A 14,869-nucleotide genomic window follows, 5' to 3' on the forward strand; every position below is an offset into this window, starting at 1 on the left:
TTTTTTTTTTTTTTTTTGGCTGTGCCACACGGCATGTGGGCTCTCAGTCCCCTGACCAGGAATCAAATCCCGTGCCCCCTGCATTGGAAGCATGGGGGGTCTTAACCACTGGACCAGGAGGGATGTCCCAATAGCAGCAGGATACTCTTCTTGCCCCCATTTTATAGATGGGGAAGTTGAGGCCTATCATTCACTAAGCAAGCACGTGTGTGCCTGAACAAGCCAGAGCAGAGACTGCCTCACGCTGTCTCACAGCCTGTGAGGCCTCAACTTTCTGTGGGTACAGAGAGTTCAGTCCTTGGAACCTGCCTAGGGAGATACCAGTCTGCAGACTGAGGGCATATTCAGGCACAAACAGAAGCATCAGATATTGCTCCCCATGGGTTTTCTGAGATTCCTGGTTTGTTTTGAAGGCCTTACCACACAGTTATTTACTACCTGACTCAATATAAGCCTGCAGATTGCCTTTTTTTTTTTTTTTAAACTTTACAATATTGTATTAGTTTTGCCAAATATCGAAATGAATCCGCCACAGGTATACCTGTGTTCCCCATCCTGAACCCTCTTCCCTCCTCCCTCCCCATACCCTCCCTCTGGGTCGTCCCAGTGCACCAGCCCCAAGCATCCAGTATCGTGCATCAAACCTGGACTGGTGACTCATTTCATACATGATATTTTACATGTTTCAATGCCATTCTCTCAAATCTCCCCACCCTCTCCCTCTCCCACAGAGTCCATAAGACTGTTCTATACACCTGTGTCTCTTTTGCTGTCTCGTACACAGGGTTATTAATACTATCTTTCTAAATTCCATATATATGCGTTAGTATACTGTATTGGTGTTTTTCTTTCTGGCTTACTTCACTCTGTATAATAGGCTCCAGTTTCATCCACCTCATTAGAACTGATTCAAATGTATTCTTTTTAATGGCTGAGTAATACTCCATTGTGTATATGTACCACAGCTTTCTTATCCATTCATCTGCTGATGGGCATCTAGGTTGCTTCCATGTCCTGGCTATTATAAACAGTGCTGCGATGAGGGAAAGTTACAGATTTTCACTTGATAAAGTGAAAACCACTTTATTAAGATGGCAGTTATTTTATATGTTGTGTTAATATTACCTACTTTAATACAGTGGGAAATGACCAAAAGTCATTTTTCCCATAATAGGATATGGAATTAACTCAAGAAAAATTAGAATATATACTTTCTGATTTTAAATTATATTCCTAGTAAGCAACCAGTAATGCTATACTGCATTTGTGGGTTTGTCTTTTTCTTAACTTACAGAATTGGGAGTAGTTCAGCTCCAGGAGGATAGCAAAGTCCTTGGGTCACAGAGGAGGGAAGATAGCTGGACAGATGGCAAGACAGTTTTCCTTGATGTTTTCATGTTCTCAGAGTGACTGAGAATGGATGAATGGATAAAGATAATAGTACATATATATACACACACACATATATACATATATATATATAATACATCAGTGTATACTACACACACACAGAGGAACATTATCCAGCCATGAGAAACAAGGAAACACCACTCTTTGCAACAACATGGGTGCACTGAGGGAAGACTGTGCCGTGTGCTTAGTTGCTCAGTCGTGTCTGACTCTCTGCAACTCCGTGGACTGTAGCCCGCAGACTCCCCTCTCCATGGGGATTCTCCAGGCAAGAATACTGGAGTGGGTTGCCATGCTCTCCTCCAGGGGATCTTCCCAACCCGGGGATCAAACCCTGGTCTCCAGCATGGCAGGTGGATTCTTTACCATCTGAGCTACCAGGGAAGCCCAGGAAGGATTATGCTCAGTGAGATAAATCAGACAGAAAACTCCTCCTGTACAACCTCACATGTGGAACCTAAAAAAGCAAACGAATAGAAACAGTAGAATGGTGGTTACCAGAAGGTGGGAAAAATGAGACATTGGTAAAAGAGTACAAATTTCCAGTTATAAGAGGAACAAGTTCTGGGGATCTGGTATACAGCATGGTGGCTATAGTAATAATGCCGTGTTATACACTGGAAAGCTGCTAAGTGAGATCTAAAAGTTCTTACCATAAAAAAGAAATGGTAACGATGTACCTTATAGAGGTGTTCATGTTGCAGTATTATAAGTGTGTCAAATCTACCCCTTGTACACCTTAAACTCCCACCAAGTTATATGTCAATTCCACCTTAAGAAAGACTTCTCAGCCCCCAGCTCAGGACCGGGGTCCTGAAGGAAGGAGTCTGGCCCCCCAGCAGCCACAGCTCCACTGGCAGGGCCGGTCAGGCCTTACGGGCTGGGGAAGGCTCAGTGCCAGGGTCCAGAGCTACACACGTGTATTGATACCTGCCCCACCCAACTCCACACTTACAAATGAGTCAGTGATGTCTGCTGCCACTCTGGGCTCTGTTACTGGCCCTGAGCCACTGGAATCCGTTTTGCACAAAAGGCATATTCCACGCAGCAGGTACATCCTCCTTCCTCCCCCGGGATGGATGACTTGGCCACGTGAGCTAGGCGGCTTCGTAGACACGGTCGGGTTTATGAACGTTGCCCCAGCTGCAGGCCAGAGTGGGAATCGGGCTTCGCCCTCACGGCCCTCTGTCTGTCTGTTGCAGCTGGTGAGCGACTTGTTGGAATTTTGCTTCTATACCTTCCGGGAGTCCCAGGCGCTGAAAGTGGAGTTCCCAGCGATGCTGGTGGAGATCATCAGTGACCAGCTGCCAAAGGTGGAGTCCGGGAATGCCAAGACCCTTTACTTTCACAGGAAGTGACGGGAGACGTCTCACAAGAAGAACGTTGCCTTAAGTTTCCCCGTGTTGTTCCACACCCACGAAGGACCCAAGAAAAATCCTATTTTTGACACACATGATGGTTTATTCCCACTTGTTCAGCAGTTTCTCAAGTTGAAAATCATGTCAAGGGTTGGGAGGCAGGCAGGCAGGGTGACGTGGCTTTGGCGAGACCTGCACAGTCTGGAAGGTTCTTCCTTCTCCAACCCCCAGCGCTTAGAAACATGTTCCTGTTCCTCTGGATGAAAAGCCATATCTAGTCAATAACTGTCTGATTTTGATATTTTAACAGATGGAAGTTTTAACTATGCCATGTCATTTCTGGGATCGTTTGCTTGTGTTAAAAGGGTTCAAGAACTAACGAACTTTTTCAAGCTCACCCTTGGTTTGCACATAAAAACGTATAGTCAATATGGGGCATTAATATTCTTTTGTTATTTAAAAAAAAAAACAAAAAAATATATACAGATTCCTGTTGTGTAATAACAGAGCACGTGGAGTGGACTGGCAGCTCCCACAGGGGTGCGTCTTCACCCACGTCTTTCTGCATCACTGGTATCCACACCCTCTCCACTTATTATTTAATTAGAATGGATAAGATGTTCAGAAAAATGCCTTGGTTTCAATTTCTAGTATCTATTGTGTTGGCTTTACAGATAATTTTTGCAGTCTTTTGCTGTGCTGTACATTATTGTATGTATAAATTGTGAAGGACCTAAAATAAGGTATAAGGAACTTTTGTAAATGAGACGCATACAAAAAAAAAAAAAACTTTAATGGTTAATAGGATGAATGGGAAAGTATTTTTGAAAGAATTCTATTTTGCTGGAGACTATTTAAGTACTATCTTTGTCTAAACCAACAAGGTAAAAAAAAATTTTTTTTTTTTGTAAAGTGAAATGTTCTGCATGCACCATGAACCGTTTACAGTGTATTTAAGAAAGGGAAAGCTGTGCCTTTTTTAGCTTCATATCTAATTTACCGTTTTACAGTCTCTGTTGTAAATAACCACACTTAAACCTCTTTGGTTGTCTCTCAGCCTTTCTACTACTTCTGTACTTGCGTTTTGTCCTTGGTCTCCCGCTTGGGGTGTTCATGGGACTCGAGTGCATTTTCCGGCTTCGGCTCCATCCTCCTTCCAGTGGGGACAGCGCAGCGTGGTGTCTGCAGCTCCGTAAAGGCGTCCTTCGACGACACCCCTGTGAGAGGATGTCCCAGGAGTGCTGTGGCTTTAGGAAAGCTGCCTCTTCCCCCTTGAGAAGCAGAATCCACGTTAGGAGAGAGACTGGAAAGGCTGTGGCTCAAAGTGCTCATCTTCATCCCATTTTAGAAATTGAATTTTCTCCTTTCGGGGGGGCGGGGAAAAATTCCATGCACTCTCTATGTCTGCAAAAGGTGAAATGTTCACTTCCGGTCACAGAAGGGGGTGTTGCACTCCTGGAACTGGTCACAGGAACACGTAGGTCATGGCAGGAAGCCCTTGGAAGATGCCCCTGGGCACAGTTCAGTCAGAACAGCGTGGAGACCGCACGATAATTAGAGGGTTTTTAGATTTTTAAAAGGTAGGATTTAAAAATAAAATTTTATATGTAAACAGTTTTGGGGGAAAAAAAAAACACTACAGATCATAAAAGCAAGACAGTGGCACTAAAATTTTTAATTCACTAATCTGTTTGGCACTAAGGCAATTTATGGCTTTTTCTCTTGCCCCAAATCACAAACATATATATATATATATCTTTGGGGAAACTTAATATGATTGCACTAAATAAACTACTTTGAATAGAGGCCAAATTAATCTTGGAAAAGTGATGATAATCTTCAGGTACTCGGTGAAATCTTATTCTTTTCCAAAACCTAAAAGCTAGAGCGAGCTGGGGAACCCCAAGGCCGGGAGATGGCAGCGCTGGGATCGACCCTTTTCTCCAGGGTTCACCATGCAGGCAACATTACCCTGTCTCTCAGAAGACACCTGCCTTATGCAAGGGGAAACCTGTGAAAGCTGCACTCAGACAGAGGAGTGTTTTCTTACATAATTTGCAATTTCAGGAATTTAATTTATAGGCAGATCTTTCAACACAGTCAACTTACATGCACAGCAATATGAAAGGCACACTTGGAAGGTGGTAAATACGCCGCATGCGGACTGGGGGGTTTCTGGGAAAGAAGTGGCTTCATAAGAGCAGCTTTTAACTCAGACTGACTTTTTATGAAATCAGAATTTCGACGTAACCGGGTTTGGGATGGAGACAGTCTGCATCAGCTTTTTGTATTAACAAAGTTACTGACTCTTTGTGTGTCTCCGGGTAACTTTGCTTGAGTAAACAGCAAAGCCATATTCTAAATCCACTGTTGAATGCCTGTCCCAGTCCAGATTGTCTGTCTGCTCTTACTTTTGTACCATATTGCTCTTTAAAATCTTGGTTTGGTACAATTCATAATTCACCAAAACTTCTTCATATAATTAAAAAAACCACACTAAATTAGTTTAAAATGAAGCAATTTATATCTTTATGCAAAAACATATGTCTGTCTTTGCAAAGGACTGTAAGCAGATTACAATAAATCCTTTACTTTAATCACCTGTTGTTTTGGAAACAGTTCATTTAAACGTCTATAGGAACACGTGGATTTTATGGCCTTTTAAATCTGGATCGTATGCCCCTCTGCCTACATCCAAGATGGAATCCCTATGCCCAGCCCCTAGCCATGTTAGGAAGCCCTGTGTTATCCGCATATTAATTACTCTACTGGGGGACTGGTTAAATGTTTTGTTTCTTAGTGCTAATATTTGGTTCACTGAAATATACCCCATGACAATTTCATAACAATAATTACTGCTGATGTAGCCACTAAATTTGATACTTACATGGCCTCATTTATCTTCACAACCACATGCAAGCTTGTTTACAGACTTTGAGACTCACCTGAGTAGACCAGACGCCCCATCTCGTTTCCAGGTCCTCCTCCACACAGTGGAGTCTTACTCTTACCCCAGATCCGCTTGGGCTGTCAAGAGACTCCATTACCATCAGTCATAATGCTCCTCACATTCCTTACAGGCTGCCCTCTGGACCTCATTCAGCAATACAGACTACAAAAGAGCAGTCAGGAATTGTCAGCTCATCTGAAAACTAGAAAACGTGTATTTCCCACAAGAGAAACTCATGTACATTTTTAACGTGTCATTTAAGTGACAGTCAAACTAGAAGACTGACGGTTAAACACAACTTTGCTTTAGTACAACTGATGTATTTCTGAAACACAATGTTAGCCATGAAACAGCACAGGAAAAAAAATTAAGCTTTGTGCGCAGATTTGTTTGTAAAAATTTATTGAAAACGAAGGTAATTTTAGATCTTAGAATGTGTGCATTCTGACCTATGAGGGAACAGGGTTTCTCACAGCCTCTAACTTTAAACAAAAACCGTCATGGTCTGTGAGTCTGCGTGGCTAGATATGGGGCCCCATGGATGTGCACCCTTGGTTAAAGTGTGTGCTCTTTCTTCATAGAGCAGGCTTATTCCTGGGTCAATGAGCCAGGAACCTTCCTGTATTTCTAGGAAGGTATCAAAGTGCTTTCAGACCCAAAGGATCCACCTGCACATTTAGGAATCATTAGCTAAGAACTAAGTTTCTGCCGCTGAGCGAGCCAGCCAGCCACTGTATGCCAAAGCAGTAAAAATTATGCATGCTGCTGCTGCTAAGTCGCGTCAGTCATGTCTGACTCTGTGTGACCCCATAGACGGCAGCCCAACAGGCTCCTCTGTCCCTGGGATTCTCCAGGCAAGAACACTGGAGTGGGTTGCCATTTCCTTGCCAATCATGAAAGTGAAAAGTGAAAGTGAAGTCGCTCAGTCGTGTCCAACTCTTAGCGACCCCACAGACTGCAGCCCACCAGGCTCCTCCATCCATGGGATTTTCCAGGCGAGAGTACTGGGGTGGGGTGCCATCGCCTTCTCCAAAAATTATGTATAGTGATGCATATATAGTTAGGGGTTTGTTATAAGTGTCCCTCAAACAAATAGAAAACGTTGTTCCCTTATTTTAAAGTCAGCTTCACATGTGTGTTAGTCTCTCAGTTGTGTCTGGACTCTTTGTGACCCCATGGACTGCAGCCCGCCAGGCTCCTCCATCCACGGGACTTTCCAGGCAAGAATACTGGAGTGGGTACCATTTCCTTCTCCAGGGCAGCTCCACATACTTTCTCATAAACTTCAAATGTCCACAGACTAAAATGACTTGATTACAAGTATCTCCAGCACCTTAATTTCAAATCATCCAATTGCTGTTGCAGCAATTTTCTTGGAAATAAAGCAGCGGCTTCCCAAACAATGTTGGATAAGAAAAGAGTAAAATAGGATTTTAACATTCAACACAGACCAAACCTGTTGTTAGTTGCTAAGTCGTGTCCGACTCATTGCAACACCATGGACTGTAACACTCCAGGTTTCCCTGTCCTTCATTACTTTCCAAAGTTTGCTCAAACTCATGTCCATTGAGTTGGTGATGCCATTCAACCATTCCATCCTCTGTCACCTGCTTCTCCTCTTGCCCTCAATCTCTCCCAGCATCAGGATCTTTTCCAATGAGTTGACTCTTTGCATCAGGTAGCCAAAGTTCAGCTTCAGCATCAGTCCTTCCAATGAACATTCAGGACTGATTTCCTTTAGGAATGACTGGTTTGATCTCTTGCTGGCCAAGGGACTCTCAGACCAAACCTGAATCCAAAGCAGAGTGAGTGAAGGAGTACAGTCGCAGTTTGCGACAAACCACCCAACACTGAGTGGCTTAAAGTGACCATCATTTATTACTCTCCTAAGTCAGCCAGCAGGGGAAGTTCTGCTGGGCTGGGCCCGGCTGGGCTTGGCTGGGCTGGCCATGTAGCCAGCTGGTCTGAGCTAGTTTTGCTCCACATGGCCTGTCCTCTGGCAGGCCAGTCTGGGCGCATTTTCATGGTACATATAAATAAGGCTCTAGGACAGTGGACATGCACAGTGCTCTTCAAGCTTCTCATTGCATCAAGTTTGCCTGTTTCGTTGGCCAAAGCAAATTACAAAGTCAGGCCCATAGTTCACGTGGGAGGGTTACCCATAAGGACGTGCATCCAGTGAGGGGTGAAATTTGGGATAATTCAACCAATGTACCATGCACAATTTAGGTATTTTTTCATAGAATTTATGTTGCCAAGACGGTGATTTTCAAGTTTTCCATGGCCAGAAAAACCCATCTCTTTGGATCTTCGTGCCCTGGTCCAGCCTGATCCAGAGAGGGTTGTGGTGAAAACTTGCTTGAGCTGAGTCAGATCGTGTTCTGCCCACACTCTGAGCTGCTCCACCTGCAGCTGTTAAACCATCGAAGGAAGGAAAAATCCAGAAACTACAATGCATGGTATTGAGCAGCCTCAATGAAGCCGAAGTCCAAAGTGCAAGTCTGTTGGGCAAAAATTAAAACTCTTCTTTCCAATCGAGTTGATCTTCTGATAGGAAAGAATTCTCCAAGGTATTCTACTCAGCAGATTGAGACACTTTTAGCCAGACATGAAGGCATCAGGAGAATGTGCCAGCTTACCCAGACAGGGTAGCGATAAATTACCACCCAGGCCAGTCGAGGATAAAGAGCGCTGACAAGCATCGGAGAAGACGTTCTCAGAGCTCCAGCCAGGAAGCTGTTTGAGGACACGCTCCTGGAATAACTTCCTCCCGCAGGAGGGAGGGAAGAAAGTCGGGTGGCTCTGGAAGACTCAGAGTCCCGCAGAACATCTGGCTGGGCGGTGAGAGTCTTGAGGGGACAACCAGTGAGCAGGTGACAAGGGACCCAGTGGGAAAGGGAACGGGGGACTTCCCTGGTAGTCCAGTGGTTGAAAATCGGCCTTCCAATGCAGGGAACATGGATTCGATTCCTGGTGGGGGAACTAATATCCCACATACCTTGGGGCAGCTAAGCCTCCACACCACAACTAACAACAGCCTCAACTAAGCCAAGTGAATTACTTAAAAAATAAAGGCATGGAGTGCCCTTGGGAAGGCAGGGGAAGGCTGGACTATGTAGGGCAAAGGGAGAGAGCAAGGCATGGCCTTGGAGCGCGCAGGCTAGAGGGAAGCAGGGCGTGGCTGTGAGAGAAGGGGGCAGAGACCAGCCCCCAGGGCCCCTCGGGGTTGCCTTCTCCCATCTTCCCCATTTACTAAACCCCGTTTCTTGCTGGGTGCCCTCCAGACGCTTCACATCATCATTTTTCACAGTCCTCCAAGGAGGCTGGTACCACTCTCTCCATTTCATGGCTGCAAACTGACACATAAGAGGTCAAGGGAACACATTCAAGATCAGCAAGGTACAAAATGGAAAACAGAATTTCAAAATAGGTATATATGTTTTTTTTTAACTCAAAACATGCACTTTTAGCCACCGTATTTGTTTCCTAGAAATGCCACAAGGTACCACAAATGGGGGTGCTTAAAACCAACAGGAATGTCTCGTCTCCCCATCTGGGAGGCTGGAAGTCTGAGATCACAAGGTCACCAGGGTTGGGTCCCTCTAAGGGAGGATTCGGCCTCTCCCTGGCTTGGACGTGGCCATCGTCTCCCTGTGTGTCTTGACACTGTCCTTGATCCTGTTGCCCAATGAGGTCACATTCAGGTACCGGGGTTAGGACTTCAGCATATGAATTTTGGAAGGGGTACACAATTCAACTCCTAACAGCGCTTACCCTTACCAGCCCCCAGGAGCAGGACAGTTGAGGAGAAAGAGTGTGACCAGCTCACTGAACTTGAACCACGCTCTCTGCTCCTGACAGCATTCATTAAAATAACTTCCCCTGGCTAAGTCAGTCCGGGCAGAGTACGAATGGGCTGAACGTCCACCACCAGCACAAACAACCCAGCTCCCCCCCCACCCCGCCACCCCCTACTCCCAACTACAGATGCTTCTGTTGCTACAAAGAAAGGGGGTTATAACCCACCAAGGCCATCTGGCTCTGTTCTTATCTGGCGTGTCCTTCCCGGGTGCAGGGACCCCCAGGGCCAGCCTTTTAGTGACCCCACAGAACGCAAGCTCCACTGCAAGTAAGCAATCTGAGTGCCCTCTTTTGCTCAAAGCCCGCCCCCCACCCCCATCATGCTTCTGAACGAACACAGGATGGCAGCCGGAGGAGGCAGCTGGTGCTGAACGAGGTGGGCTGAGGGGCCTGGGTCCTGAGGGAGGCAGGGCCGCTGCTCAGCCAGCCTTCAGTAGATGTTCAGGGAACTACACCCACACACCACCACACTCCTGTCTCTTCTGGGGAGATGGAGATCTGCAGGTGCAAGAGAGCACCTCCTGGTCCTGTTATTAAGCATACTCTGGGCCAGGCCCAGAGGAAAGCGCCCCGGCCGGGGGCCGCCTGGCACCACCTATTCCCAGAGGAAGACACCCCGACACTCCAGCTCCCCTTTGGTGTAACCCTGTTCTTCCTGGAACAGCCAGAGAGGAGTTTGCAGGGCTGGGGGAGCCCTTGCAGCCAGCGCTATCCCGAGGCTTCACTACTGTTACACTGTCATGTATGCCCCACACACAGATGCCCCGACAAAAAAGATGCAGTGACTCTCACATCAGTAACATCCCCGTAGGGGAGCAGCGGTGACCAGATGGTGGCCCATGGCAACGGGGACCAGAAGCAAGTGACTCTCACATCAGTACAGGGACTAGCATTGCCCGCTGAGCGTATACTATCACTTCAACCCCAAATCTCGGAGTATCCTTGGCTTTTTAGGAGGGAGGAACAGAATCAGAGTCGATTTAATTTGCCCTACCACACAGGTAGCCAGGGCGTGTGCTAAGTCACTTCAGTCGTGTCTGACTCTTTGTGACTCTCTGGACTGTAGCCCACCAGGATCCTCTGTCCATGGGATTCTCCAGGCAAGAATACTAGAGTGTGTTGCCATGCCCTCCTCCAGGGGATCTTCCCGCCCCAGGGATCAAACCCATGCCGCAGTTTCTTTACCACTAGTGCCATGTGGAAAGCCCACACCGGTAGCCAGACCTTACAGCAATTTCCACGACCAGTCTTCTGTCCATTGCCGATGGGTGGACTCCAGTGAAGAACACAGCTAGGAAATTGCTCCAGTGCTAACCTGAGTCCACTCACCCTGACTGCCCACAAGCTTGCACTTTCCCACAGAAATGGGGAAGTTTGCTCCAGGCCAAGCTTCTCTCCTGTACCTCTAAGCAGCAGGCAGGAGCAGGAAGGGAGAACTCAAAACAGGCGCCACCCCCACCCTCTTGCCAGCCTGGCCCACAGCCCCAGGGCTAGGCATTGTCTGGGCCCTGGGCCCCTGGCAGCCCCAGTACTCTCCACTGGGCCCACAGTTCAGCATTTTTAATTATACTGCTCTAATGGCAACACACTCCAGTATTTCTTCCTGGACGACCCCATGGACAGAAGAGCCTAGTGGGCTACAGTCCGTGAGGTTGCCAAGAGTTGGGCATGACTGAAGTGACTTAACACATTAGTCAGAAAATGGATTCTTCTCAATGGGCTTGCCTCTCTACACACACCAGACCCCAAACGTGACACCTTACATGATCCAGAGGAGGCGAGCTCCAACTGATAACCAGCACTCTGGGATCATCTCACCTGGGGAAGAGGCGACAGACACATCCTTCCAGGGACAATCTGAGGGGAGAACTGTGACAGACCAGAAAGCCTCTGTGGAAAAAGAGAGATGCCGGCCCCTGAGCAGCCCCTGGAGCAGGGCTGGCTTCACAGTCCTGAGGCCCCTACAAATGAGCTGCACACTCCAGGGACTCCAGGTCAGGGGGCAGAGAGGTCCCCTCTTCCCGGAGAGGTTGGTTTAGGCTGTGCCTAGGAGTCAGAAGCTGAGAAGACCACAGAAGCATCGCTTGGAGCACCCTGTGTGCAGGGATGTGGCAGAAGTTCCTCCAAGCAGGGTCTGGGTCCATGTAGCCCAGACAGCCCTAGAGCCCGGCTTAATCCAGATGGAGAGATGGGCACTGCAGTCTGGAAAACAGAGGGAGGGGGAGGCTGGGGGGAGGGGCGTCGTGATACAGGGCTGTACACAGAAGCTCGTCAGGAGCTTGCCCTCACACACAAAGCTCTGGGGAAAGCACCCCAGCTCCATCCTGTTTGGGCTCCCCCAAGGCCCTCTGAGGTAGCTGGAGGGGACCTGCCAGGATCTCACCTGTCAGAGAGGGGACCCCTGTCCCCAGAAACATGCCCCATTCCAAAGCAGCCAGGCTCCCGGTTAATCCATCCTACCTGTGAGCATGTGCATGCCGACACCTGGGGAGAGTGCAAGCCCACCCACCAGCCACACCAGGAGATGTTACAGAGCGAGTGAGTTCCACCACCTCTTCCCCACGTGAGACACAAATCCCATAGTAAATTAGATTTTATTTCATATACAGGAAACTCGGGGCGGACAGGGGATGTCGGGGAAACAGCACGCCGGTGAGCAGCACAGAGAAGCTTGTCGTGAGTCTGCAGGCGCCCTAAGTCAGTGAGCGTGGGTCCCCAGGGAGGGCGGCCGGCCGTCCGAGCAGAAGCCTTGGTCTGCTGCCCTGGGTGCAGAGACCAACGCAGCCTGCGCCGGCCTGCTGCAATCCCTCAATGATACCAGCATTAGGGGCACATCTCACAGCACGGTTCCCTTTCAGGTGTGAGGGGAGGTGTCCTGTGAGGGGGCCGCCAGTGGGGCAGGTGGGCCAGCAGAAGGTCGCCCTCCTCCTTGCCCTGGAGACCAGATAATTTAAAACCACAAGTCCCAAGGCATGCCAGATGCAGAGTCTCTCCTGTCCATCTGGACAGCCTTCTCCCGCTACTCGGATCCGCACCTCCCAAAGCGGTTCTCCCCCCGCCTCGAGCCATCTGTCCCCCCCGGTCCCCACCCTGGAGTGTCCAGGTGGCCGTGGGTTCCGCCCGGGAGGTGGACGGGGCTCGCCGCTCCCAGGAAGGTGCTCTGGGGCCAGGGTCTGCAGCCGGGCACTACAGCAGCTTGACGTAATTCTGTGGAATCAGCCCCCTCTTGCCATTCAAAGTCCCCTCCAGCCAGCCAGGTTCCCTTGAGGTTTGCACTGCAAAGGAAGAGACATCACTCGTTACCAAAACACTTGCCACCAGTGAGCTCCCTGCCCCGCTGTGCATCAACCAAACCCAACGGGGGCCACCCCCGGGTCGTCTGGTTACAAGTCTGCACAAGAGTTATTTACAGGGGCCCCCCTCCCACCAGTCACCCCAGCCTCCACTTCTCCTCCCTACGGAAGCCTCCTAAACCATCCCCTCAGTGTCCGGTCGGGCTCCTCCTAAACCACGGTGCACCAGGGAGCTCAGTGAACTTTCCAGAACACCCGGCTGATCACAGCACAACCCTCCACCATCCGGAGGAACAAACCCAAACTTCCATAGGCACCTGGCCCGGCCACCTCCCCACCCGTCCCGACTCTGCCCACAAGCAGGTCACCCTCAGGGAATCACCCCCAAGTGAGTCTAGGCCTCTGCATGGGCAGTGCTTTCCGCTGAAGTCTTTTCCCCCCACTTCTTCATGGGGGATTCTTCCTCTTCAGAGACCCCCAGACACCCTCTCCTCTGGGGAGTCTTCCTCGGCCATTCTCAGCAGTGGCCAGGCCTCACCAGCTTCTTCTGCATACCCCATCTGACTGGCACCTGCGTGGGGTGTTCCTGAGGGCAGAGGGAGGCCTTCCACACCTGGGCCAGTGTCGGGCGACTCCAGGTCCCACAAAGAGCCCTAACGATACGCAGGACAACCAGCACAGGCTGGACAGCAACAGTCACGGGGTCTAAGCACTCATCACCAGGGTCTGGAAGCATCTGGACCCCCACAGCCATGGGGCGATCCCAGCTCAGGCCACACCAGGAGCAGACATGGAGCCATGTCCACAGAAGGAAGGGGAGGTGTGTCCCGGCCCAGCAGACCAGGTCAGGAACTGACCAAGCACAGCAGCCGTGACCACAGCCCATCAGAAGATGGCTACTGTAGCTGAACTCCAGCACACACGGACATGTGCCCAACACACGAAAGCTTCATGGGATAATACTTCTCACTATGTTCAATGAACCTTTTTTTTTAATGTACTCTTTCCTATTTTTCAATGCTGACTGCAACTGCAACTCAGCAAACGGAGTTCATAACCCACTCCTGTGTAGCCAGCCACAGTCTGAGCTTTACATGGCTGGCCCTCTGCTCTTGTTCCCATTTACACCCGGACAACCTTCTGAGGGCACCCCACCCGCCCTCCAAGACCACTCTCAATGCTTCAGACCAGGTCAGAGTCCTCATAAATAACCCCTACACATGCCTTGTGTATGTGTGTGTGTGCACACACACGCATACAGGTGTGTATTGGGGGGTAGAGGTGGGGTGTCGCATGAGAACGTCATCTGCCCTGAGACCTTACACACACACAGCGCCCCCTATGGGATATGGGAGGCACTGCCCCAGAATAACAGCTAAGCATTAGGCGTCTCAACACTTCACGGCAAATAGATGGGAAGAAAAGTAGAAGCAGTGACAGATTTTATTTCCTTGGGACTCCAAAATCACTGCAGACAGTGACTGCAGCTGTGAAATTAAAAGATGCTTGCTCCTTGGAAGGAAAGCTATGACAAACCTAGACAGCATATTAAAAAGCAAAGACCTCACTTTGATGATGAAAGTCCGTATAGTCAAAGCTATGGTTTTTCCAGTAGTCATGCACAGATGTGAGAGGTGGATCATAAAGAAGGCTGAGCACCGAAGAATTGATGTTTTCGTACCACGGTACTGAAGATGACTCTTGAGAGTCCCTTGGACTGCAAGGAGATCAAATCAGTCAATCCTAAAGGAAATCAGCCCTGAATATTCACTGGAAGGACTGATACTGAAGTTGAAGCTCCAAGACTTTAGCCACCTGATGCAAAAAGCCAACTCACTGGAAAAGACCCCAGTGCTGGGAAAGATTGAGGGCAGGAGAAGAGGGCAGCAGAGGATGAGATGGTTAGAGAGCATCACCAACTCAATGGACATGAATTTAAGCAAACTCTGGGAGATAGTGAAGGACAGAGGAGCCTAGCAGGCTGCAGTCCATGAGGT

General features: G+C 48.9%; 2 protein-coding genes across 13 annotated transcripts in view; one reads left to right on the forward strand and one right to left on the reverse strand.

Annotated features, from left to right (window-relative positions):
• The window catches only part of NR3C2 (nuclear receptor subfamily 3 group C member 2), a 439,879-nt gene extending 434,511 nt beyond the window's left edge, over positions 1–5,368 (forward strand). For all 5 annotated transcript variants that reach the window (XM_061384035.1, XM_061384031.1, XM_061384034.1 and 2 more), the window contains one exon: positions 2,613–5,368. In XM_061384035.1, the coding sequence (XP_061240019.1) occupies positions 2,613–2,768 (156 nt within the window). In that variant the 3' untranslated portion in view covers positions 2,769–5,368. The remainder of the gene's footprint in view (positions 1–2,612) is intronic.
• ARHGAP10 (Rho GTPase activating protein 10) overlaps positions 4,429–14,869 on the reverse strand; it is a 384,526-nt gene continuing 374,085 nt past the window's right edge. For 4 of the 8 annotated variants that reach the window (XM_061384041.1, XM_061384036.1, XM_061384039.1 and 1 more), the window contains 3 exons: positions 12,669–12,854; positions 11,398–11,469; positions 4,429–5,880 (listed from right to left, as the gene is read on the reverse strand). In XM_061384041.1, the coding sequence (XP_061240025.1) occupies positions 5,868–5,880; positions 11,398–11,469; positions 12,669–12,854 (271 nt within the window). In that variant the 3' untranslated portion in view covers positions 4,429–5,867. Of the gene's footprint in view, positions 5,881–11,397; positions 11,470–11,620; positions 11,782–12,154; positions 12,855–14,869 lie in introns of those variants that run through there. The other 4 variants (XM_061384037.1, XM_061384040.1, XM_061384046.1 and 1 more) reach the window with 4 other exon arrangements.

Source organism: Bos javanicus, chromosome 17, assembly GCF_032452875.1.
Source record: "Bos javanicus breed banteng chromosome 17, ARS-OSU_banteng_1.0, whole genome shotgun sequence".
NCBI lineage: Eukaryota > Metazoa > Chordata > Mammalia > Artiodactyla > Bovidae > Bos > Bos javanicus.